Raw genomic sequence first — 26,747 nt, forward strand, 5'->3', positions numbered from 1 at the left:
TGTACTCAATGACTGTTGATGTAGAGGCCTGACCCCTTGCCTTAATTCAGTACAATTTTGGAGGCCCGCTTTAACTACAGAGCTCTCCATGGGATCAGCTGAGCCTTCTGTTGCAAAAGCATCACAGTTCAATTTCCCTCTTGGCCTGATTTTGCTTCCATCAAGCATTCCCCATATACTCCAAGAGCACCCTTAAACCTCCCACATGCAAGTATCTGTATCACAGTCTTATTTTTTTTGGAGGAGGGAGTGGGAGGGCAATCTGACCTAAGGCACAGTCACAGCCTTAGCATGAGCAGCATCTACTGTGGGCTGAGCAGTCTGCACATGCTCCTACTTCTGCCCATCAACTTGTAGCACCTCAGTTGGCTGCTCCTCTGCACATCTGCACAAGCCGCTCTCAGGCCAGGGTTTAGCTGGGTTGGTGCATCAGGTTGCACAAGTGGGAAATGGGATAAGTCATTCATCTGCTTGCATCACAGGTCAGCAGGCAGAGAGGCTTGAAGACATCTTTGGACTAACCTGAAAGCTTCAGAAAGGGAGGCTCAATGTTAAGGTGATCAATCCTTTTGCCCCTGGAGGAGAAGGAAACTAGCAATTTCAGGCTGAGCTTTCAGCCAGGATATTGCACATAGATCCTCATGCATTCAGATGAAAAGATGTGGGAATGTGTTATCACTCTCTACTCCTTTTAAGTTATGGCAAGTGCTTCATAATTCCATTGGATTTTCTGTAAATTTTATTTACTTAATTCTGGCCAGATATGTTCCTGTGGTAAAAGAGATGAAACAATGGGGCTGTACCTTGAAGGCCCTGTAGAACAGCTTCTGATGGGGACATTCCTCTTCTTGCCTGCATTCTCAGCAGGGGTGTCTGGGGGATTCGAGGTTTGTGCTCTCTGTTAAACATTCTTATGAGGTTCATTGTACAGTGCCTCAGCCTGGAACCTTCTTATGCAACCTCAGGAGATGTTATTCTGTGCTGTGTTTACATATCACTGACTGGTGTTCTTAGGCTGAAGAGCTTATGTTAAGAATTATTTTCCCCTTTATTTCACTTCACAACCAGTTGCAGGGGGCCTCATGAATAACTTTTAGATGCTTGATTAAATGTATTTATGGCAACAAGACTTGGTGGGAGCACATGGAATGTGAGGCAGAAGACCTAGTTTGTGGTCCAAGCTCTGATGCTTACAGAGGTAGTGTGATCTTTAACGGGTTGCTTCCCTTTTCTGACTTTCGTTTCCTCAGCTGAATGATGAATTAGTTGGAGATCCTGTCCAGCTTAAATATTCTCAGGAATGAGTAGTGGATTGAGGTGCTGTAGATTCAATAGGTCACACTTGAAAACATACCTCATCACTGGCATATTCTACCATGAATGATAGAAGTGCCTGTTTAGGGACATTCAAAACTTAGGATTTTTTTAGTGAAATAGATAAACTGCTGTCCTGGGGGTCAAAGACTTCAAAAGTGCTTTGTCTAAGTCCACTTATCTCTCAAGTATTCTAAGAACATTCATTAAGTACTACAAATTCTAAGTACTTTTCTGTGCTTGAGCACTTGGACTATATGCCTGGCACTCTCCATTTGTTAGGCCTGTGTCCTACCTTGTACTTCACAGTTCATATCATGACCTGTTATATTAAGCTGTATATTTAATGATGGTCTGACCTCCACTCCTCCCCCCCGCCCCCAGAATATGTGCTTTCCATGAGGAGGAACTTTCTTTTGTTCCCTGCACTATACATAGGGCATGGCACAGGGCTGCTGTTTAAAATCTATTTCAAGAGTGAAAACATGTACATATATTTATATGTATATATTTTAAGCTTTGAACAATACTAGGACGTAGGTATTATTGTTTTTGCCATTTCTAGGTGAGGAAACCAAGGCTTAGAGAGGTAAGGGGACTGGTTTTAAGCCAAGGCAGACTGCTCTGGCACCTCTGCTTGAATTATGCCCGTACTAACTCCTTTTGCTTATGTTTCCTGTCTCAAGCCAGGCATTCTGGCATAATCTTTGGATTTGGTCAGGATGACCAATGTACTTTAAAGCATACATTTCTTTCTTTAAAGGGGCAGAGTCCCATGTATGGGACAGCACACCCTTTATTATCAATGATAAACATTTATGGAGCTCCTGCTGTACTATACAGGGTCTAACCCTAGAGACACATAGGTTCCAGCTTGAGGGAGAATATAAGCTATTTGGTGAAAACAAAAGGGACGTTGATAGTTGGTAGGTAGGTAGACAGATAACCACAGGTAGTAACCTATGCTGACTGCCAATAAGTGGTGCCGGTGAGTGGCTCCCAAATGCCTGAATTGACCTGCAGGCTGCATGAGGATCATCTAGTAAAGCTTTAGATTTATTCACATGCTTATCTATTTCTTTGCTCACAATTCCTTCTTTCATCTCATTTCTTTCTTCTGGGTTCCTTTCTTCTTCCTAAAGTACATTCTTCAGTAGGTCTTGCTTAGTGCTCACGAACACACATTTAAAAAAAGCCCTTTGGGAATCATGATGCAGATTGCCCCCCTCCCCCACCAAGCCATAAAGGCTATTGCAGTCCCAGGAAGGAGTCACTGATGGCTGAGGCTGTCAGAGAGACTTGAAGAGGAGGTGGGACTTGGGATGATCCTTGATAAGAGGGGCAGCAAAGATGAGAAGAGGGGAAAGTCACTTTGGAGGGAAAGACGAGGTGAAGAAGTGACACAGGAGGAGAAGTGCTGATGCAGGGCTACGAGGCACTGAACGCATCCCAAGGAATCTGCAAAGAGGATCCAAAAATAATGTGTGTGTGGGTTTCACTGGGTTGAAGGAAACCCCTGGGTGTTGAGGGTGAGGAAAGAGAATTGTGCTTTTCCTTCTGGGGAAGAGACATAGAGCAGAGTGGTCATGAGTCTGTACCATGAGGCAGACCAGCCTGGCTTTAAATCCCTGCTGTGAAACTTGCACGACCTTTGGTGAGTTAATTAATCCCTCCAGGGAAGTCAGTTTTTCCTTCTCTAAAATGGGAATAACAATAGCTCCTATCACCATTACATGCCATTATTATTGTTGGAATTTTATTGAAAGTTAGAATGTGGATCGGCCTTAAATTATCCCTATAAATCTTTGCAGATGACATGAATAAAAGTCAATCTTGATTGCTGGCCCTGTCTTGGAAGCTTCTCATAGCTGGAGAGAGTTGACTTCTAACTTACACAAAGTGAGCTCTTATATGCAGAAATGGGGAAACTACTCACAGGATGACTGGTCCAGAGGCTCCCTGGAAAACATCATTAGGCAATTCTTCCAAATTATTGTTATCACTTAGATTCCTGGGGATGGAGTTGAGGAAAGAAGAAGGGAAACACAAAGCCACATGAATATTGCCGCTGTAAGAGCTATTTCCCTCTAAATGGCCTGGAAGAATAGTCAGGGCTACTTACAGCTCATCTAGTTGGGTTCCATTGAATGCACAGTTGTGCACTTCTTGAATCCCATTCTTATTCAACCATCTGAAATAAAAGGCCCATTAAAAAACCAATAATGTCAGATGCAAACAATACAGGAGTTTCATAATTGGAAACACCAAGGCAAGGTCAGACAGTGTGGGTTAGTGGCATAAAGAAAATGACACTCTTAAAGCTCAGGGACAGGGGTGGGAGGGAGACTGATTTATCACCGAGTAACCTTTCGTAACTTCTGAAGTTTGCATTATGTGCATGTATTACTTAATCAAAAGAATAAATGAAATTTAATTTTGAAAAGGCACACAGGCACAGCAGCCTGGATCCTGTAACTATAAGGTCTTTGCACATATCATCGGTGTGCAGAGAAGATGCCACTGGGAGAGAAGACGAAGATCTTTCCCATCCTGAAGGACAGAAATTGTGCAGTTATCAAACAAGTGTTTATAAGGCAGAGAAAGAACATTTTGTGTCACCTTTCTCTAAGGCCTTAAGCCTTTCGCCCTTGCTCACCCACAGCAGCAGGTCTGGCTGTCATCAGAAAGTGATCTAATTAAGTTGTCAGACAACCTGAACATCTCCTGTGACCCATAGGGACCTGGTTATTGGAGGTTTGTGGAGGTGGCTCTGGGTTAAACCAGAGAGGAAGAGAAATCAATTACAGAGACTGTGGGCTGTGGTAGGGTGAGGTGGTGTGAGTGGGCACTGGAGGAGGCTCTGGGGGAGCTGGGGGGTGGATGTGGAACAGTTGTCTTGATTGGGCTGAAAAGGTCAGTGAGCAAGTTTGCCTGGACAGGGGAGCTCAAGGACACCTTGGGCCGACAGCCCTGCCTTGCTTTGCTCCTGAATGGATCTGAAAAGGAAAGCAGATACGCGAGGTCGGGAGAGCTTAGCCTGAAGAGCCTCTGACCACCTGCTCTCGTTTTGTTGTCAGGTTCTTTTCCCTGTCAAGCTCAGTGTGTTTACAAGTAATGCTGTTCCCAAAGCTGGCCCAAAGAAGCTCCTGTGTGTTCAGGACTCCGATATTCATGAGCTTCAGTGGATAGTTAGAAAATGCTTAAAATCACAGAACGACTGTATATCTTTTTTCTCTTGAGAGCTAGTCAGCTAAAAAATCCAGGAGGAGTAAGGAAAGTCTTCCCAAATGTTAGCAACCAGTTTGTGGATTCTATGGCAAAAAAGTGGCTATGCAGCCCCATCCTGCCCACCCCCACCCCTCATCCATGAGAAAGTCTCTCCCAGGGACGTCCAGATGCCTGACATTCGTCAGCCTGTCTCAGAGTGATGAGAGCTGCCTGGGCAGCTGCCTCTAACCTGTGAGATGAGGATCCCTGGGGGTTTTGGACCAAACACAGGGGTCAGCGAACTTTTTCTGTGAAGGGCCAGATAATAAAATTTAGGGTTTAGGGGCTAACAAGCAAAATTGAAGATATTCTAGATACTTCCTGTAGGTACTTATAAAATAATTTCCACAAATTTTTATTGACTGAATTTAAAGTATAAGAATAGAGTACAATTTTTTTGTAGTATTGGTCTACTACTGAAAAAAAACAACAACAATTCTTCTTTGGAGAAGGGCATAACATTTTGCTTAATTTAGGTTCAAAGTTAGCGTTTCCTATCACCACAATGTTCAAATGTAAAAACCAGTCTTAGCTCATGGGCTGGATGTGGCCTGTGGGCTGCAGTTGGCTGACCCTTATTTAACTTAACACAAGCATGTGCAAATCCACATGGGCTTCACCTGTTTTTTTAAAGACTAGATAATTTCTGCACATATGTCCTGCAAATAGATGTTGCTGTGATTAAATGAAATATGGACTAATTTAAAAGAATTATTGTACTCAAAGTAGCCCTTTGTCTTCATGGATTTTCTCAATCAACAGATACCATATGTGGGGAGGGGGATGTTATTTTTTGATTCGACAATGGATCATCACACAAAACAGGAATTATGTTCAGAACTCCTGCCTTTGGGTTTGTGTTAGACTGCAGGACTCTCAAACTAGTAACACAGGGGAGCCAACATTTATGACGTGCACTTCTACTCTCTTGGGAGAGGTAGTGTCTCTTTTAAAACCAGGTGATGTGTTTCCCACTGTTTATCGCAGCACTCTTTACAATAGCCAAGAGTTGGAACCAGCCCAAATGCCCATCATCAGATGAGTGGATACGGAAAATGTGGTACATCTACACAATGGGATACTACTCAGCTATAAAAACGAATGAAATACTGCCATTTGCAACAACATGGATGGACCTTGAGAGAATTATATTAAGTGAAACAAGTCAGGCACAGAAAGAGAAATACCACATGTTCTCACTGATTGGTGGGAGCTAAAAATTAATATATAAATTCACACACACACACACACACACACACACAAACTGGGGGGGGGAAGAAGATATAACAACCACAATTATTTGAAGTTGATACGACAAGCAAACAGAAAGGACATTGTTGGGGGGGAGGGGGGGAGGGAGAAGGGAGGGAGGTTTTGGTGATGGGGAGCAATAATCAGCCACAATGTATATCGACAAAATAAAAAAAAACAAACAAACAAACAAAAAATAAAACCAGGTGATGATGATGATGCTGACAACCTGGGTAGAGTATCAGGTAAGGAATAAGAACATCATGGCTTACCTTAACCCTTTTGTGTCACTGGGGCAAGGCCACTGTGCTCACTCAACAGAGTCTGCCTTCATCCTAAAGAATGAAGGGCTGCAGGACATGGCCCATTAAAACTCAGTGAGAGGTGAGGGGCAGGTGTGGGAGGAGACTCACGCAGCAAGCCTCTCCAGAGGCCAGAGCATGCTGGGGGCTGTCCTGTGTGCAACCTGATTTTATTTCTTCTGAATTAGACTATTTTCCTGGCTGGCCATAGCTAGGTGCTTTCCCCATGCAGATCCTCTGCTTGCAGGGGCAGAGTGGGGGTGGGGAATTGCTCAGAAGCCCCCATGTGATGGGCTTTTATTGCTCATTTGCCTGAGTCACTAGCCAAGTGTCTGATAATCCTTCATTGTTGAGCTGTATTGTTTTTTTCTTTAATTTATGTTTATATTTAAAATAGAGCCTCAGAAGTTTGAAAAATGCTGCTGGAAGAAGGCTTTTCCAGTCATCAGTGCCATTTAACCATGCTTTCTTTCCCCCTGAGTACACTTGGATGTCCCTACTGAGAGAAAATGCATCAGATAAACCCCCCAAACTAAGAACAATTGGAGACTTAAGCTGTGTTGAGTATGAATCCTTCTGATTCTATTATCTATGGATTAAGGGACAACTGAGGTAAGAAAAATAGATGTTGTTCTCACAAACGTGAATTTACCCTTTAGAGACATGTCTGGGAAGCGTTGACTCAAAAGAAAGCTATTCTTTCTTGAAAAGTGTGTTCCTAAATTCTGGGGAATCACGCAGCGTTCATTTACAGTGGTTAGTGAAGAGCAGGCAGTGGCTATACATTTCTCGTGTAGCTTTGGGTCAGAAGTTCTTATTTCCTCGGTTCTTAGCCTCCGTTTTGGGAGGGTTGAGACTAGGTAGCTTAAGATGCCTTGTCTTCAGGGTTAGGGTCTGGACAAAAGGATGTGTGCCGTTGTGCAATACTGTGAAATGATATCAGCACATTCCCACTTAATTCTATATTTTCTATAAAATAAGTATTTTATTACTAATAAGCTGGCCACATTATAACATTAATTTTAAGTCACTATATTTTAAAATGATACAGGTTTTGAGCAAGATTTAAAGAAACATGAACATCCAGGGACAATGGATTACATTTATCATTAATCTCCTCCCTCCATGATATAGTCGGGGAATCCTTTTACTGTGTGTTTCAACCAGCAGGCCAGTATTACTCAGATACCCACCATTTTCCAAAAACTCCTTGTATTATTGCTGTTACTTTTTTAACCTTCATGGCCTTGATTGTTGTGCTTCCTCTGCTTGCCCTTTGCCTCTCTAGCTAAATACCTCTCATCTATTGTCTTTTAAAGCTCATCTTAAACACAACCTCTCTTTCTCAGCTTTCTTTCCTTTGTTTAACTCTTCCTTTAGCCCTCACAACCCAGGCTAGTCAGAATAAATTGTCCTTTTTTATCCAGAGAATAGTTGCTTATCCTTTAATTCTGCATACATTTCATTCTGCTTGTATTTGAGTTTATTTATTTTTGCTTTCCTTTTCTTTCACCATTTCCACACTCCCATCGCCTGATCTCAACACACACACACACATAAACACACCTAAAGGATTAGGTATTAATCACCTATAATTTTTGTCCTAATACTATGTACTCTGAATACATGCTTTTGATTTAATTTTTTTTTCCTTCACACATTCAACTCCTGTGCTAATCTTTTCTCAAAGCTTTTCCATTGTTCTCAATGATTAATTTACACAAATATATGCTTAGCTTTACTTATCAACGTGTCAAATCATCTTTGTGTACTGTTTCTCTCTTCACTCATTTTAACAACTGGGTCTCTGAATCATAATTGCTTTAAAAAGGACTAAAATTCTCTCTGGACTGGGATTTAACTTTTGTACCTATTGGCATATTTAAAAAGTACATGGTGGTATAATTTTTAAAAACACAACAAGTTGTACAATAGATAAAATGCTTTTCTTACAGAGGTAACTGCAGTTACTTGTTCCCCAAATATTTTGTGCATCCAACTTTCATGGGTCCCATGAACACCAGGGTAACCCATCATACCCTGTTACTTGGCATCCTGGGAAGTGGGTAAATGGCCATGCTGCCTACTGACACAAAAGATTAGAGGGCATTCATTATTGATGCAGAGTGTATTTAAAAACTTTCCCAAAAGTCAGAGGGAGTAACTGAAGCTCACTAAAAAATGTGATTGTTCTAAGAAAATGAGAAGTCGTCTTATACTCAGCATGGGCCTAAACAGGAGCTGCTTGGCATGGTTATGAGAAAATGGCGTTATCTTCCCAATTCAGCCTTCTTCCTGGTCTTGTTCTTTGGGCAACAGAAGCCTTGCCAGGCAATAACTAGCTTTATTGATGCATGAGTTATTCTGTCCTTTGGAACAGATGTTGCATCACAGGAGATCATCATTCAAAGAGCAATTTTAAATACTTGAATCACACCACAGAATCATAAATTATTAACATGACTCCATGTTGTGATTTTGAAATGTAAAGATGAGAAAAAACACAGAACCAGAAAGTGATTTAAGTGGTGAAATGCCAGAGTTACCCAAACATAAAAGGAGCATCCTATTATGAGAAAGAGATCGTTAAGTGAAAAATCAAATGTTGCTCTGTTGGATATTTTTTTCTTACTTACAGAATAACACTTTCAAAACTTAGCCCCACGAAAGAATTTCTTTCAACTGTGTGGATATTTATATTATCTTGAATGTCTCTAGAAGAAAATACAGAAAAATTAGATATTTATGTCAGCGCAATCCATGTAACCTTTCCATATTTAGTTTACTCGGCATGATGTGTTCTTTAGCTGAGGCAGTGTTTTACTAGATATTGTTCAGAGGACCGTGAGCTCAAAGTTTGGGAAATAAATGGCTTCCAATTTATCTTTGGTATGTCAGTTCTTCTTAAAAATGAAATTGCAGACATGCAGTGTCTTCTCTCACTGAAGGTTTTTTTAAAGCTAATTTCACTGTGTAAGTTTCTCTCTAACAAACTTGTTTATGAGTCTGATCTCCACAGTAGGTCTCTACTCAATATGCCAAAGGTGCTTAAGCTGACCTTTCACCTCCATATGGGCCTCCTTCTTCCTCCCATTTCAATCCCCTTCGTACAGCCAGTTTCCTTCCTTTTATTCCCCTTGGGTCACAGAACAATTTTATTATTGATTTTTCTCTTTCTGAATGAAAGGATGAAGACTCATTTTTCATTGTGTATTCCCTCATCCTTCCACCAAACTTCCTTTTTAGTCCGATCTAATGTATAAATGTAGAATTAATGACTCTAGAAGTAATGTAGTACCTGGCTTAGAACAATTTGAGAAATTCTGGAAAATTCTCTATCTTTCTCTCTCTCTCTTCCCTCTCTCCCTTAGCTCCTACACCCCTACCCACCTCTTCCTTTTGGGTCTGGTCATATTCTCATAAATTTCACTATTGGAAACAAAGTTGCCATTATATATTGCCTTTTCTACTGTTTGAGAATACAAATACCTTGGGAAAAGACAAACACATCATGTCACTAACACTTTAGTACAAATTTGTTTGACAGTTATCTTTATGCTTAGGGCAGCATAGGTATTCTTGAAGGAGCAGAAGAGGATGTGGAATACAGGGGGAGTTGAAGGTGGTGGTAAAATACACACTAAATAGTGAAGAAAAGGAGTGACTTCCTGACTTTTCTACGAGCTGGCTCTGTGGATAATACTCTTATTGAGGAGCCTGTTGGTGTCCCCCAAAGTGAGATTGGCTGGTCTGCAGGCAAAACCAAGGACCTTACCGCCTGCCTTCCTATCTCTACTCACCCAGAGCAACACATTTGGAGAACGTAGACTACACAATGCATGTAAAGGCTCAGAAGGCTGTTGAGCAAGACAGCTACTGAGTAAAGAGTTGGTAACCATTCAGGGAAAAACTTACAGTAAAACCTTTTGGAGAGACTGAATCTTGTGAACAGCTGGCAAGTGCTTAATACCTGTGTTGGATATTAACCTAGAAAGAGACAAAATGAGAGTAAGGAAAAATGAAGCTGGCTATTTAAACAACTGTTAGAGTATGAACTTACCAAAGTAAAATATCAATTTTAAACCACTAGAAAAATCTATGAGAAAACCCCATAATATACCTGAATTATGCTTTTTTTTTTTTTTCTATTTTAAGGTTCTAACCATGGTCTAGTAAGCCATTGATTCTTTAGAGGAAAGAAACTTACAGTTTAGGCACAAGTGGGGGGGGGGGGAGAATGCCATGATGCATATTTTAAAAAAAGATTAAGTTCATATGATTCAAAAGCAACTTCCAACTGGATAACAAAAATTTCCTAAATTATCTGCTATTTCCATTATCTGCTTGTCATACTCATTGGAGAACTGCCCTTTCCCTGCTCCAAGTGATTCTCTTGGGATTAGAACATGAGATCCCATGTCCTTTGATCCCAGGATGACCTAAGCTGGGCCAATGGTACTCTCCTGGGAAGAGGTTGTTTAGAACCAAGTTGTCTGCTGCCATCACCTTCATGAGATGGTCATAAATTCGTACAGCTGAAAATTCCAGACCTACCCTGGATTCTTTCCAAGGCCTGGTTGTCTTGGCCTGGCTTCTGCAGGGAGCAGAGCCTGAGATGAAGGCTGGCTGTGGGTAATATATTTGATAACATGAGTTCACAGTATTCAGGACAGAGGAAGTAAAACAGGGAAGGAGGAAAGCTAATCAATACAAGGATGAATTATTGAGTTGGCAACCACTACTGGCGATTGGTCCTTAATCCCAACTACTTGATTTAGGAGATTTCAAAATGGGTGTCAGAGCTATTGATTTGAGTGGGGGAGAGTATCGAGGGGAAGGATTTATCCCTAGGCTGTTATTTCCTATTGGTCAAAAGTGACACCATGAGATTAACTTCCCACTTCTGGCTTGCGCATTTGTGAGTACACAGTGAGGTCCTGATGGGCACCTCTGACAGTGGTGAAGAAGAAGCAGGGATTGAAAGGTATATAAGGCCAGGCTGGGTGCTGTTCAGTTGCACTTGCACTAAATTGGATGAAACTTGTGTGGAACTGGCTGCCACAGCAGTGGTGAAGGTTTTCAAATGACACCTGAGAACTGTCTGACACATCCTTAGTATTTCTCTCGCTGTTGTTGAGTTATTTGAAATCCTCCAGTATCTTTCCACTCCCATTTCCCTTTACTGTGTGTGGTTTATCTAACTAGTTTGGTCGTGGTTGCTTGCAACCTAAAGGATCCTCATCGATAGAATCATCGTTTTGAAAGATCATGTCTTTCTGAGTTTATAATCCTGAAGATTTTGTGTATTGATCTCTGCTTTTATATTCAGAGAGTTGGTGAATCCTGCCTATCGGTTCTCTGCAATGGTTCTCAGGTGTTTTGTGCCCTCTTGGTTCCCTATGATCCACACAGAAACCATCTTGATCAACTCTTCTTCTGATTACTTCAACAGCTCTTTAGGTGGTCTCTTTTTGCTTTTTATTTGGAGAAAAGCATTACTAATATGCTTTTTTGGAGGAGTTGTGGTGTTAATTCACTTTTTAAAATTTACATACAGAAAAATCTACTTTTTGGTGTAGAGGTCTATGAGTTAAGACAAATGTGTAACTACTAGCACAACGCAGATACGGAATAGTGCCACCCCCCTCCAGATTTCCTGTGTTCCCCCTTCGTAGTTAACTTCTCCATCTACCTCCCATCTCTAGCAGCCACTGATCAGTCTCCTGTTCCTATAATTTTGCCTTTTAAAAAATATCATACCAGTGAAATCATCTAGAATGCAACTTTTGAATCTGACTTCTTTCACTTAGCATAATTCCCTATTTCTCTTCCTTCTTTCATAGCAGTTTCTAGAAAGAGTTGTCTGCAAATGCTATTTTCATTTTTTTCCCATCCCATTCATCTTTAATCTGCTCCAATCTGTTTTAATCCTACATCTCTTCACTGACTGTCATGCCCCAAATCCATCAAACTAACCACCAAATCTTATGAGTATTTAAAATTCTCATTTTATTAGACATTTCTGGATCATTCATTACTCTTTGCCAGTTTCTCTATTCTATTGGTTTCTGTCATCTACACTCTTCCATTTCTCCTCCTTCTCCTGCATTCTTTGTTGATACCCCTTCCTCTATTTGCCTTTTTTCTCGGTAGCCTCAGTAGGCAGATCTCATTTTTCATGCCTTTAAGTAGCAGCAATATGGTGACTCCTAGATTAATACTTGTTTTCTGAGCTCTCTTGTCTATTGCTAATTAAAGCTTACTGTACATATCCTTCTGAGTGTCTTATTGACATAGCCAACTAAACTTGTTCCCCCCATATCACCTCCACCAAACCACTCTTCCTCAATTCTCCATAAATAGCATTGCTGCCCATCAGTTGTTCATTGGAAATGTGATAGTCAAACTTGGCTTCCTCATCTTTACTCTCCAACATCCAGTCCATCTCAAAGTCCTCTTAGATTTCATTTCCAAAATATCTCTTGATTCTGTGCAGTTTTGTTCATCTCCCCCACCACCATTCTAAAACAAGCTGCTATCATCCTTCCTCTGAATTTCTGTAATAGTCTCCTGCTTTCCACATGTTTAATCTTGTCCTTTCCTGATCCATTCTCCATATAGCACACAGAGAATTCTTTTAAAAAATATAAATTGGATAGCTTTACTCCTCTGCTGTTAAGGCTTTAGTTCTTTCCCGTAATACTAAGAGTATATTTTATACTCCTGATTGCCTACTTTTTCACCCTCATCTCATGCCATTCCCCTGATGCACTGTAGCCCCAGTGGCTTTCTCCCTGTTCCTTACATACACTAAGTCCCTCCCTATCTCTGGGTATTTGCATGAGCTTTATCTGGAAGGCTTACCACCCATTCATGACCTGGTTTCACCCTTCAGAGTTCAGTTACAAATGTCATTTCTTCAGAGAGGAGCTTCCTGGCTGCTTTTCTAAATCAGGGCCGCTGATTTATTCCCAGTATAACCATATCCTTTACGTCACTTATCAAAATTCTGAACTATATGTTATTTTGTGTTTATTTGTCCAAACTGTCTCTGCATCCAAATTGTGAATGGTATGAGGGCAGGATTCATGATCATGTTTTTCTTGAAAACCCAATTTTGGCACAGTGGTTGGCATATATAATGCGCCAGATGTTTACTAAGCTCTTTATGCCAGGTAATGTGATATGTGTTATCAAGAGATGAGCACACAAGGAATTATTCACTACCTGTGTTCACCACACCTAGCTGACTTGACATTGTATGGGTAGCAACTTGCCCATTTCTCTTAGTGAATGATGAGGTTTATATAATTGAAGAATGAAGAATTCATAACTTCCCAGTGAGAATGGTACAAGTGCATCACTGACATCAACAGCAAGACCTTCCATAGCCATATACTTATGAAATAGCTATACGTATCTGTAGATGCACATTGAATCTTTAGTCTTTATAGAAAAGAAAACACACTGTAAAAATTGCTAAAATTATTACTGCAGTGCTGAGTTTAAGATACTTAAAAAGATCTAGTGACCATCTAGTGAGATGGATTATTGGTGATAATTCTGTAGCTGAGATTTTCTATAACCCCAAGATAACACAGGAAATGGAGTTTGGATGAACACTTAGTTTTCAATTCATTTTTCCCCTCTGTTCAATAAGTTCATGTCTGATGGAGGCTGGAAGTGGGTAATCAGCTAGAAGCTCTATGTCTCAATGGGTTTGCTTTGGTCAAATGACTGTTGCAAAATTATTTTGATTCACTCAACCATGGTTTATCTTTAAAATCAGTTAAAGGCCTAAGGGTAAAATGTCAGCAAATTTAAGTTCTGAAACTGGGTCTTTTAGAGAAAGGTAACTGGCTCAGAGTTCACCCTCTCAACATGCTAAGCTGGTGTTAGCACTTTTCATGCCTGAATGTTCCTAATCTTTAGGTAGCAATAATGAAAGGGAGCACATCTGCTGTCAAGATGAACTTAGTGGGGGTCCTTGCAATTGCTGGGAACCATTCCCACCTCTCCTGCTACAGGATAATGCACTTTGCCTTTCACAAACAGATGACCCTGCAGCTCTAAAGCTCATTGTCCTAAACATCATTAGTGCTTTTGTTAAGCTTCAACAGTGTTGGTGGGTTTTTGTTTTTTTCTTAAATTAACAGGGTCTGCTAGCTTGTGTTGCACTGGACTATGTGCCATCCTTCTAACAAAACCTCTATCCCATCCAAGAGAGGAAGCCAGAGACAGTGCCTGGCTTCAGGAAGCTTGTAAGTGAATTGAGTTAAGACTAGCACAGTTGAAACACTCAGAATAGTCTACTGCTAAATGGTATGCTCTTGATTGTGGGTGACTTAAGAATTCAGAGAAGGAGAGAGCAATGTGGGCTAGACTGACAGGAAGGACTGCTTGTAGGAAGAGGAACAAACCCAATATCTTACAGTGGTTAGAGCCTCCTGGACTGAACTAAGAGTAGTAAGTATGCATTGCCGGACCACAGGAGGAGTGTGGGAGGTGAGAAGCAGAGGAAGATAGAAATGAAAGGGAGGGAGGAGGCAGTATTTCAAGAAACTGTAAAGATAGGCAGAGAAGTGTGTGATTGATGAACAAGCATTGGAAGCCACTTTAGGGTGCTGAAAGGGGAAGCAAGAAGACCTGGGGGTTCCCTGAGCAGAGGTGGCCCATGTTCTTACTGGCTCATCACCTCAGGACTTCATAGTAGTGATCAGGTCAAACCAGTCTGGTGCTTATTGAAAACCTACTATGGTGGTAAATACTTAACCTACTGGACTGAGAAAAGTCAGGCAAAAGGACAAGATATCCCTTCGCATCATACATGCCAACTAAGAGTACAATTCTTCATTTCTATTCCACCCCAAATCCACCATGGCATGGAATGATCAATTCTGAGATGGTGTGAACTAGTTCTCTCCTAGTCTGGGACTTGAGGCAGACACAGAGTTCCTGACATGGCTTGAGCAGACCACTGAGATGCTTTGGGCAAATTTTCTTAAGTGAGGGGATGCTGCCAGTTGTGTGTCTAATTTATCATTTTGCCAAAGCACATTTCCTAGTAGCCAAGATTGAAGGTTTGAACTTGAACTCCTTTCTCTACCTTGTAATTGGTTTCCTATGATATATGATTTGTTTGCATTTAAGCCATTTGAATCTTTTATTTTTTTTTTTACATCTTTAATTACATTTTTTAAGTCTCCTATATTAAGTTGAAGTTGACTCCTTTCTCCTGATCATTCTGGGAGAAGTTAGGCCAGTGATGGATAAGAATAGGGAGACAGGCTGAGCTTAATTATATACTCATACAATTGAATCTCATTATTCACAGTAGTTACGTTCTATGATGTCACCTCAAACACCGAATTAGTGAATCATTGCCCATAGGGGAAATTCCTATAAGCCTTTGGTCAGAGCAGTTTTGTTATGGTTTGATTAATACATGACCTTGTTTTAGGTATTTATGTATTTCTGTTTAAAGACACCTTATTTAATATATATTGTTGATTCATTCACACTGAGCTCATGGCCCATAGCACTATAACTCAAGTCTGAAGGAAACTTATCTAACACAACTATTTTCTCCCCAAGGCACATCATGGCCTTCTTGAGCTTAGGAACACTAGACAGCAGCACTTCAGCACTACGCTTTGGGGCCATGTTAAACAGCAAAATCACCAACAAAAAGCACAAACCTGGGAAAACACAGACCATACAAAGGACACTTGTTTACAGTATGAGAGCTGAAACAAGAAGGCAGAGCGTTGCCTTGTTCACCTCAGTTGGGAACATATGTCAGGTGACAAATTTTTCACCTCTCTGCACATGCCCACTTCTGAGAATAATGCAAAAGAGCCTCAGTATTGATTTTGGTTTGCAAATACATTTTAGCAAGTAGGCAAATTAGTGAATACAGAATTTAGAAATAATGAGAATCAACTGTGTGTGAAAAGACTCCTTACTTTATGAGGCTTGCTGATGTTGAGATTTCTATTCACTACAGGTCCTCATTAACTGGGAATTTGCATATCTATATTCAACATGATAAAAGATGCTAACATATGCTTTCTGACTCATTAAATAAAGATTTGGCCCTGTGTAATATCACAGAACGTTGGAGTCAGATGGCAGAATATGCAAGTGTCTGTGTTGTAACGAAAAGAGCCTTAGACTGAAGGTTAGAGACCCTGGAATCTAGTTCCCTCCCTCTAGCTAGCTGAATAACACAGAGCAGTTCACTTGCCTTTTTTTTTTTTTTTTTTAATTTTATTTTGTCGATATACATTGTGGCTGATTATTGCTCCCCATCACCAAAACCTCCCTCCCTTCTCCCTCCCCCCCTCCCCCCCAACAATGTCCTTTCTGTTTGCTTGTCGTATCAACTTCAAATAATTGTGGTTGTTATATCTTCTTCCCCCCCCCCGCCGGTTTGTGTGTGTGTGTGTGTGTGTGTGTGTGTGTGTGTGTGTGTGTGAATTTATATATTAATTTTTAGCTCCCACCAATAAGTGAGAACATGTGGTATTTCTCTTTCTGTGCCTGGCTTGTTTCACTTAATATAATTCTCTCAAGGTCCATCCATGTTGTTGCAAATGGCAGTATTTCATTCGTTTTTATAGCTGAGTAGTATTCCATTGTGTAGATGTACCACATTTTCCGTATCCACTCATCTGATGATGGGCATTTGGGCTGGTTCCAACTCTTGGCTATTGTAAAGAGTGCTGCGATGAACATTGGGGAACAGGTATACCTTCGACTTGATGATTTCCATTCCTCTGGGTTTATTCCCAACAGTGGGATAGCTGGGTCGTATGGTAGATCTATCTGCAATTGTTTGAGGAACCTCCATACCATTTTCCATAGAGGCTGCACCATTTTGCAGTCCCACCAACAATGTATGAGAGTTCCTTTTTCTCCGCAGCCTCGCCAGCATTTATCGTTCATAGTCTTTTGGATTTTAGCCATCCTAACTGGGGTTAGATGGTATCTCAATGTGGTTTTGATTTGCATTTCCCGGATGCTGAGTGATGTTGAGCATTTTTTCATATGTCTGTTGGCCATTTGGATATCTTCCTTAGAGAAATGCCTATTTAGCTCTTTTGCCCATTTTTTAATTGGGTTGCTTGTTTTCTTCTTGTACAGTTGTTTGAGTTCCTTATATATTCTGGATATTAATCCTTTGTCAGATATATATTTTGCAAATATTTTCTCCCACTCTGTTGGTTGTCTTTTAACTCTTTTAATTGTTTCTTTTGCCATGCAGAAGCTTTTTAGTTTGATATAATCACTTGCCTTTTCAGTCTCAGTTTCTCTTCCTGTAAAATGGTTTTGTGTGAAGAATTAAATGAGATGGCAGGAGAGCCTGGTTTCCTGCCTTCTCAATTGCATGTCTTCCAAACTGGGACTATTTCACTCTCATGTTTAACTAGGACTTTTTGTCTTGGTCTCCATGGAAGCCAGATTCCTTAGCAATGGGGGGAATTTAATAAGCCCAAGGGCAGCTCCTAGAGGTCAGCCCTATAGACCTGGCTGCAGATTTTGTTTTGATCTAATATCCGAATTTAGCAGTCAGCCTCTGTTTTGGGGATAGGACATGTAGCATAGCTTCAAGTATAGTGGTTCTGGTGCCAGATAATCTGGGTTCAAGTCCTGACTGTATCACTTTTTTAGATGTGTGGATTTAGGGGTTAAAGTCTCTAGGACTCATATCCTTCATCTTTTACTCAGGGAAATGATAAGATTTACCTTTTAGAAAAACTTAGCACCATGTCCAGGCACTGCTGCTGCTGTGGTCATGCTCCAGCCTCATATTCCAGTTGCCATATCTGAGACCCTGTCTGAATTCCTAGTTCTACTAGGATATGGGTCATGTCTCAGGTTTCCCCAGTTCTCCTGGGTGCTAAAATGCTATCTCCATGTCTGAACCCCTGTTGTCCCTATGGGACCTCCATGATGCCTGAGTAAGCTGGTCTGTTATTTCCTACCTGAGGATCCTTGAGCCCTACTGCAACCACTGGAAGCCACAGCTGAATTTCCCAGATTCCTCCTGCCCACTTGCTCTAATTGTCCCCTGCTGCCTTCTGACAAACCTGCCTGGATCAACCTAAATACCCGTCTGACTCTGTTTATTCTCTGGGTCCTGGCTTTCTCTAGTCAGGATCATACTATCACTTAGAGGTTTGTTGGTCATTTCAAATAAATTACTACAAAGAGCTGACAAAATTAAAGATGACTTACACATTTATTACAAAAAGACAGGTGATCCAAATTTGTTGACTTGATGACAAATGACTGTCAGAAGTAATTCTACGAAGCAGATATTTTCAAATTAGACACATTTGATTTGTCTCTTGAAGGGAAAGAAGATGTATTAATAATGAGGAGAAATACAACAGCATTTGAAAGAAATCTATGCTGTAGAGAGAGCATTCAGAAAAGAAAACATGTATGGAATGGTTACTTTATTGCTGAAAATGATGTAAGTATGCCACCATGTATGAAAACTCTCATATTGCATATTTTAAAAATAAGGAAATACAATTTTCTAACCAGTTTAAGTTTGTTCACAATGTTTGAATGCTTTAATTAAAAATATAAAAATGCGACATCTTCCAAGTAGTTTGTAAGAACATCTGATTGACATTAGGGAAGAAAATTTACTAGCCGAATTTCCTAAAAATATTTGCATAAAAGGAGTACAGGTTTAAACACTAAGTATGATGACTCAGGGAGTGTATGGGGCTCTTCTTCCACGGAATCTGCCAATTATAATGAAATTTTGTTCTCAGCTTTGGCAGCCATTAGAATCCAGTATTGCTATGACCTAGGAATTATTTTTCTCAGTGTTAAACTAAGGATTAAAGAATAATAAAGCACATCCTAAGACATTGCCTTCTCCAAATATTATTATTATGATATATTTAGTGAGAGCAAAATGGGCTTTTTGTATCATGTAAAATGATTATAAGAGAACATGAAAACATAGAAGCATATTATTTATTCATCTTTATTTCATCCTTTAAAATATTATTTTTGTATATGTTTTGTAGTGCACACAGTATGGCCGTGATATGTGTATCTACTTTGTAAATAAACTTATTTTTGGACATATGCTCAATTTGTGTGTATGTGTATTTTTTTTGTTCACAGGGTGAGGAAACAAGACCGTAGTGTCTAATGCATAGGATATTTTGCTTGGGAAGAGAAGACTGTGACACTGAAGAGCTGCCAGGTAGAAACGGAAACAGATTTGTGCTGTTCTGGAAAGTAGATATAGGATTGTATAGGATTCATAATAATAATGGTCAACATTTATTGAACACTTCCTTTGTACCAGGTACCACACTGAACACTTACCATTGATCATTTTATTTATTTCTCTCCACTACCTTAGGAGACAGGTATCATTACCATCCTTACATGAAAGTTGAGGATGCTTGGCTGAGAGAGGTCCAGTCACTTTCTCAAAGCCACATAAGGAGAAGCAAAGCTGGATAATGAACCCAGATCTTCTGAATCTAAAGCTTGTGTTTTTACCATTATCTGGCTCACCATAATGACACATCCTAATCCATTATGAGAGTTGCCAACAGAAGAATGGATTGTACTGCTAAGCACTTGGCTCCCTACCTCTGGAAATGTGCCCAGGTAACTGTGTGGAAGTGTTTATCCATGACGAGGGACATGGACTCTGTGACCTCTAAGATGCTTTCCAACTTAGAAACTGAGCATTTCTCTAGAAACCCTATTTCCAGAGGATATAAATGCTTTGTTTACAAATGAAGGGCTACAATGGTCAAGTAAGTTTGAGAAATGCTGGATTAATAAGGGTAAGCAGTTTCTTTTCTGGAGGATTCTCAGTCTTTACCATGATATTATTCAATATAGATGTCCAAGAGAAGGAAGTAGTATGCTGGCTTTCCCCAAACATATTGATCTTGGACACCCCCTATATTTGTAGAATAACTTCTGGGTTTAATGTTTCCTAGTTCAACCATGGAAGCCCTGCTGGAAACTAGTTTCTTTTACTGTAGACTGATTCTCTAAAAACGTTATTGCTTTTAGGACATGGTTGGCAAACTCTCTCTTAGGCAGGGTGTTCCATGAGTCAGCACCCTCCATTCCTCTACCATGATGTAAATCACAAAGTTCATAGTACAGAAAACCAGAACTGCATTGGTGAAAGGGCAGACTGCATCAAGTGAGTTTTGATTCACTTTCTACTGGCAATTTTGGACATTTTAGGATGGACCCATCTAGATTGTGACCAGGAATGGTAAGGGAAGAGGCTGCATAACCCACCTGGAATTGTGTACAAGCTCAGTCACAGGATCAGATTCCTATTCCTGGCCCAACAATTAACCTCTACTTATGTGCTTGTTGGGGTAAAAAAGAAATCACAGCAAACTGAGTCAAAAGGGAAATTAACTGAGAAGTCTTTGATAAAACAGGCCTGACCTGAATGAAATAAGTGACTTAATTAAAGTAACTTTGTGACTGGCTAACATGCCTCTCTCACTATGGGTGTTATTTGTCCTTTAAATGTGGAGCATGCTATAGGGCTCCTTTGTGGCTGGGGCAGAGCTAGTGTAACAGAATGTCACAGCTGGAGTTTCCCCTGAGACACTAAGGTATGCGAGATGCTACATACCAGGTTTCTGGAAACCAGTTTTATAATTCTTAACCTCTCATGTTAGGCATGAAAATAGAATGAAGAATTAAATTTGGGGAGAGGCCTTGTGAGAAGGGATTCTGGAGATATCTGTGAATTTGCCCTTCCTGTCCCCTCACCATGGAAAGGGTGGGGGCTGCTTGCTGCTTTCCTTAGGTTGAAAGAAGGACTTTGAAAAGACCATATGGCAAGTTTCATAGCTGTCACCTCCAGCTTGGGGACACAGTGACCAATGTCTTACTTTGGCCTAAGTGAGAAGCTGGGTAAAGTGGCAATAGACCAGATGACTGCTATTTGGGAAGTAACTGAACTCCCAGGAACTGGTTACACAGGTCACAATTTTGACCCAGATTTCTTTCCTAAGAAGAAAAGATGTGAAAACAACCTTGCCTGATTATTTGTGTGGCTTGTAGGACTGACAGAGTTATTTCGTGTTATCTCATTCGACTTTACAGTGAGCTTCTCAGGTGAGTATAATCATGATTCCCACTTTACAGATAAGTGATGCAAGGCTCACAGAGGGAAAATGACTTGCCCAGATTTCTAGACTTGAATCAGAAAGAATAATAATTAATACTTGTCTATTATATTACCACATGCACCATCATAAATGCCTTATGTGTATTAAAGTCATTAATCCTTCCACCTATTAGGAAGGTACTATTATTAGCTCTATTTTGTAGACAAGGAGACTGAAGCTTAGAGAGTTTAAGTTAACTTGTCTGATAGGAAGTGGAAGAAATGGAATCTGAACGCAGGCACTCTGGCTGCTGTGGCTCTCAGTGATGTTCCTGCCATAACACCACACTGACTGCATTAAGAACTTTTAAAACCTAAAGATTTGTCCAGATTAGCCTCACAGCTAACAGTATTGCCAAGTGGCAACCTTTTGGGACCTTCCTGGATGCCTATGTAAGAATAACTTTAATCAAACTACCAATTTGTGGCAAGCAGTTACTTTTAAATTACATAAGGGAGTCACAAAAGAGTTAATATTTTAAACAGTTTGCACATCCTTCTGCATAACTCATTTCTAATATCAATTATTTAGAAAGCTGTTTCTCAGGTACACTTCAGCTTAGCTCAAGTAGATGATCACAAATTCCAAGTGGCAAACACATTAATAAGGTATCAATACTGTTCTGAGAACACTGGGCATATGTATGTTGGCTTCATGCACATCCTATGCCTCCCTAGCTGTGGCGTGCTGGAAGGCAGCGTGAACTGGGTTCAGGTCAGACATTCCTGGCTTCAGTTCTCAATTCTATCTATTAGATAATCTCTAAGTTTCAAAATTCTCCTAATCCTCCTCTGTAGATTGAGAAGAAGACCTACCTCTCTGTTTTGGATTATTGGAAGATGAGGTAAGTTGTATGAACAGAATGCCTATCTCAGACGGCCATGTGGTAGATGCTCAATAAGTATCAGTTTCCCTGGGTCTCCCACCCCAAAATGATTTCTTAATTCTGTTATGTGAACTTGGGCAATTCAGTCAGCAGGTCTGAACCTCAAGTTTCCCACCTGTAAATGAAGCCATCAGTAAATGTTTCCCATGGCTTTTGTAAGACTGATTGAATTAATACAAAATGAAAGTGCTTTCTAAGTTATAATTCCTGTTACCCACTCCCGAATCACCCAGCAAGGGCTCATACAACTAGCAGTGCTCATGCTTGTTCATGGCTTTTATCTTTCAAAGGGCTCCTGTGCCCTGTCTCATCTTGTCCTTCCCTTCCCTTCTTTACCACCACCTTTTGCAGTTATTTTTCTCCCCATTTTTCTTGAGGTCCAGGGAGGTCTTGCTACTTGCTGACAAGTTCTCACAAGCAGGACCAGGGCTGGAACCTGGGTCTTCGGCGCTTCTGTGAAGAGGAGAGCTTTTCTTGGTGTTTTACTGAGTGCACCTGAATCCATGTGCTCTCATAGTTGGTCCCTTGTCTAGAGAGACCATGAAGGTTAACTTCGTGAGGGACGTTGCCTAGTTGCTTCCCTCATGTGTCCTCTAAACATCTCACTCTCTCTTCCTAATACTGCTATTTCTGAATCCCAAAGAGATGAGGGAAGAACTCACCGCCTCTTGAACTAGTCATTATTTGTTGGTTGTTCTCTGTGGGTGAGCTCATGATTAATCTGCAACAGAACATTTTTTGTGATGTCTGCTGAAGATGAAAATATTCTTCTTTAGAGCATTTGTCACTTTGGTGTTCATACTCGGTAACACCCCAAGAATTTCTCTAAAAGCAACAGCTGCACTTCTCTCACTACCCAGACAGAAACGTTCCAACCCAGGCACACTTTCTTATTATGGGCCTACTGTGTGCAGACCCTGCACTCTGTGGGGGCTCAGAGAGGAAATGGACACAACCCTTGCTCTGGATTAGATGTCGATGGAATCTAGTGGTGACATCTCTATCACTTCAGTGCTCCCTGGTCCTGAGCCAGCTGATCTGGCTGATTGATGGGTCCCCTACATGCATTCCTCTTGCAGCTGTGCCCTTGGGAGGACAGCATCCTTCCCAGAAGGACAAGTCAGGACTTTGGGAGCAGCTGGGACATTTGGCTAAAACACACCTGTTCCAGGAGCTTACAGCCTAAGGATGCATGTTATGAAAGATGGAATAGGTGAGCTGACTGAAGGTGTGGAAGCAGGGACTAGATGGATCTCCCTCTGTAATAAGTGTTACAGACCGAGGAGAGAACTTGCTGCCAGAAGTCTGGATCACAGCCAGATTTCTCCAAAAGAAAAAACGAATAGTCTTTTCTCCTCTCCCCTCTTCTTTTCTCTTCTTCTCTTCAATGGGGCTATAGTGATGAAGAGAATCTGGCTCCCACCCTGGAGTCATACAGAATCTGGTTGAGTTTACCCCTGCTGCCCACTGCCCTGCCCAGCCTCTCTGCCCTATCCCTACGGAGATGGTAGCTCTTAACGTGTGGCCTCTCCCAGGGATAATTGCAAATCTGAAAGGATCTGTAAGGACAAAAATACCCTTTAAACTTTCCAACACCTCCCACCACCAGCAGATTTGGAATGAGAGGCAGCAGTTTATTTTCCATGGGATTGGGGCTTTGCTTGGTGCCCCTTCAGATTCCACTTTTCAAGCTGTCTGTCATTCTGTCTGTGTCTGAGGCAAGCTCCGCCAAGGATTTGTCCCTCCCAGGTCAGCATCGATGGCTGCTGGGTGCTATCTGCCTCTTAAACCCTATGCCCCCATCCAGTGCCTCTTAGGCTTTGCTGAGGTGGTTAGCAGGGATATGTTCTGTGACTGTCTTTTAGCTCCAGGAGTTAAGCTTTAGCTGTACTTAATTCACGAGTAATTTAAAGCTGGTCTGAATTTCTTAATGCACCTGAAGGATCTCAGTATTTAAAGGGTCTGCTTGAATCCTGGGGAAGAGGAGCCAGGTCTGGTAAGTGAAGTGATCTGCAAGATGTGGGATTTTCTCATCTTGCAGAGGGACTTCCCCTTTCTACACAAAGCCCTTCGCACTGGGCCTGAATATGCTGAACTCAGGACAGGCAGTGACAGTGGGAGCCCCAGATTCTTGAATGTCACAGCTCAGAAACCAAGCACTTGAGGGCTAGAAGAGACCTTAGAGGATGCAGAGTTCATTCTCCTCATTTGACTAGCCTCTTGATGCTTATTTTGTTATTTCCACTTTGCTGAAGGAGAAAGTGAGAGCTAGAGGGATAAATATATCACTGTCTGATGAGAAAGAAATCAGGGCTGAGCTTCACTCAGCTGATCTGAGACTTGTTTCTCATTGAATTCTCTCTAGACTTGTCCTTCTCTCTGGTTTCTGGTGATGAGAGACAGGTCTTATTTCATAATTAATGAGTTGAGGATACATAGGAAGATGTATCCTGCGAAAATAAAATTGCACAGAATCTGCAAGCAGGTGGAGGAGATGGTCACCTCTGTGCTGTTTGAGTGGATCTTATAGAACGTTTCTCTCCCTCTTGGGAGCCCCATGTCTGGGAGTCCATCGTTATCACCTCTGAAGTTTAGCTTTACCTTTTCCAGGTTCCTTTTTAAAAAAGGCAAATTCTCCTAAAAAGAAGATTATCAGGACCTGAACATACTTGTGTGAATTGATGGGTCAAATGATTTCCTTGCTGACAAAAAGGACTAGGGCTTCTTGCAGGAGAAAGTATACTGAATAGATTACAGGGGCAGAAAAGGAAGGAAAGGTCAGAGCCTGAAAATGTCACCATCTTTACAACCAAGAAGAGGTCCTTGCCCTTCTGGAACTGACATGCTCAGGCTGAAATCTCCTTTTGAACATCAATATTCCCGAAAGAAAACCTGGCCACATTTTCCTAGAATTGTAGGCAAAGTTGGCTCTGCCAGATAGATTTCTGATTAAAAAAAAAGCAACCGTGTAATCTCCATTGTGCCCCCAAATCCTCGTAGTCATGGCAACATCCTTACATACTCACAGCACTGACAGCCAGGGAGAGGAGGCTAATAATTTCTTCCAAATAATCACAGACCCTATGTAGGAAGACTGGATTCTTGATGAATGCTGTCTGCAGGATAAACCTGCCTGGCAGGAGCTTAGGGGAGGCATTGGGAACAAAGAGACTTTGGGGGTTACTGGAGGTGAGTGGGCAAAAATCACTACAGTCACTTGACTCCATTTCTGACCTAGAGGTAATCATGTGCCACTGATTCTCTTTTAGTATTGTGTCCCCTATTGAATCATGTCTTCCTATTCTTCCAGGTGCCACCATTACTGTGCACCTGGATTAGGGCAACTGCTTCTTAGCAGATCTCCCTTGAGTATGGTCTGCACCCTGCTGGTCAATCTATAGTCCAAATCATCATCGTTATGTCACTCTGCTGCTAAGAATCTCTTACAGCTTATTCTTTCCTAAACTTTCCTTATTAGGCCTAAACTCCCCTGCCTTAATTTCCCCCCGAATCTTACCCAACCCGATCCATCTAAATCTAGTCATACTCCTCCCAGTGTATGCCCTCTTTTTAGTTGGGACTCAGTTTCTCCCCATCCTCTGCCTACTCTATGGTCCCTTCACATTCTATGCATTTAACTCACTTCTCTTTTCCACAGGAAATTTCTTTCTGTCTTTCTGAATCATATTTATTCCTCAAATTCCAGCTATGTTTCCCCTCCCCCTAAGAAGCTTTCCCTGACTCGTCTGGTCGAGTGCTGGTCTGGGTTAGTGCTCTCATCCAGACCAGTGCCACAGAGCTGTACAGATGTTATTTTCAGTGTTAAAGATGAGAGTCTTTTCTCCCCAAAGGGCTAAGCTCTTTGAAGTAGGAATTGTTCATAGACGTCTCCCATATTTTGGACAACACAGTCCCCTCTATCTGTTCTCAACCAAACTTTCTAAAACATTACTCTCTACTTTCCCTGCTTTATTTTTCTTTGTAGCACTATCACCACCTGACATTGTCCAATGTCTTCTCAGCTGCAATGTAAGCTCAATGAGGGCAGAGGTTTCATCTGTCCTGTCATCTTTTGTACACCCAATTTCACAACAAAGTCTGGGATGTAGTGTGCTCTCAAAAAATCATTGTTGAATAATTGACTGACTGACTTCTTACTGACTGGCCAGTTGACATCCAAAATGATGGAAAAGAAATGGGGAGGCACCAATCCTCTCTGCCATGTACGTGGCTGCCATAACTTCTAAAAGTGAACCCTAGTATGGCTCTTTTTCCAGCCACCATGGAGAGGTGAGCATGGCTTGGCACCAAAGTATCAGAGTGATCCATTCTGTAGGGGCGTTTCATGTTCCTATCACAAGAGCCCTATAACCAGAGACTAAAGAAAAGTTAGCTTCCTTCTCCTGTGAAAGGTACTTACTTTTCATGCCCTGCCTACTGCATGAGTGACTGTGAGGTTCGAATGCAATAAAGTATGATAAAAAAGTGTTAAATTATAAATCAACATAAAAATGGGAAGCGTATCTCAACTGC

General features: G+C 41.1%; 1 protein-coding gene across 2 annotated transcripts in view; it reads right to left on the minus strand.

Annotated features, from left to right (window-relative positions):
* The window catches only part of FSHR (follicle stimulating hormone receptor), a 161,699-nt gene that overhangs the window by 14,523 nt on the left and 120,429 nt on the right, over window positions 1-26,747 (minus strand). The window contains exons 5-8 of one of the 2 annotated variants that reach the window (XM_063078635.1): window positions 10,050-10,121; window positions 8,771-8,848; window positions 3,437-3,505; window positions 3,251-3,325 (exon numbers count right to left, since the gene is read on the minus strand). In XM_063078635.1, coding sequence (XP_062934705.1) covers window positions 3,251-3,325; window positions 3,437-3,505; window positions 8,771-8,848; window positions 10,050-10,121 — 294 coding nt within the window. The remainder of the gene's footprint in view (window positions 1-3,250; window positions 3,326-3,436; window positions 3,506-8,770; window positions 8,849-10,049; window positions 10,122-26,747) is intronic. The other variant, XM_063078636.1, reaches the window with a different exon arrangement.

This window comes from Cynocephalus volans, chromosome 14, assembly GCF_027409185.1.
Source record: "Cynocephalus volans isolate mCynVol1 chromosome 14, mCynVol1.pri, whole genome shotgun sequence".
NCBI lineage: Eukaryota > Metazoa > Chordata > Mammalia > Dermoptera > Cynocephalidae > Cynocephalus > Cynocephalus volans.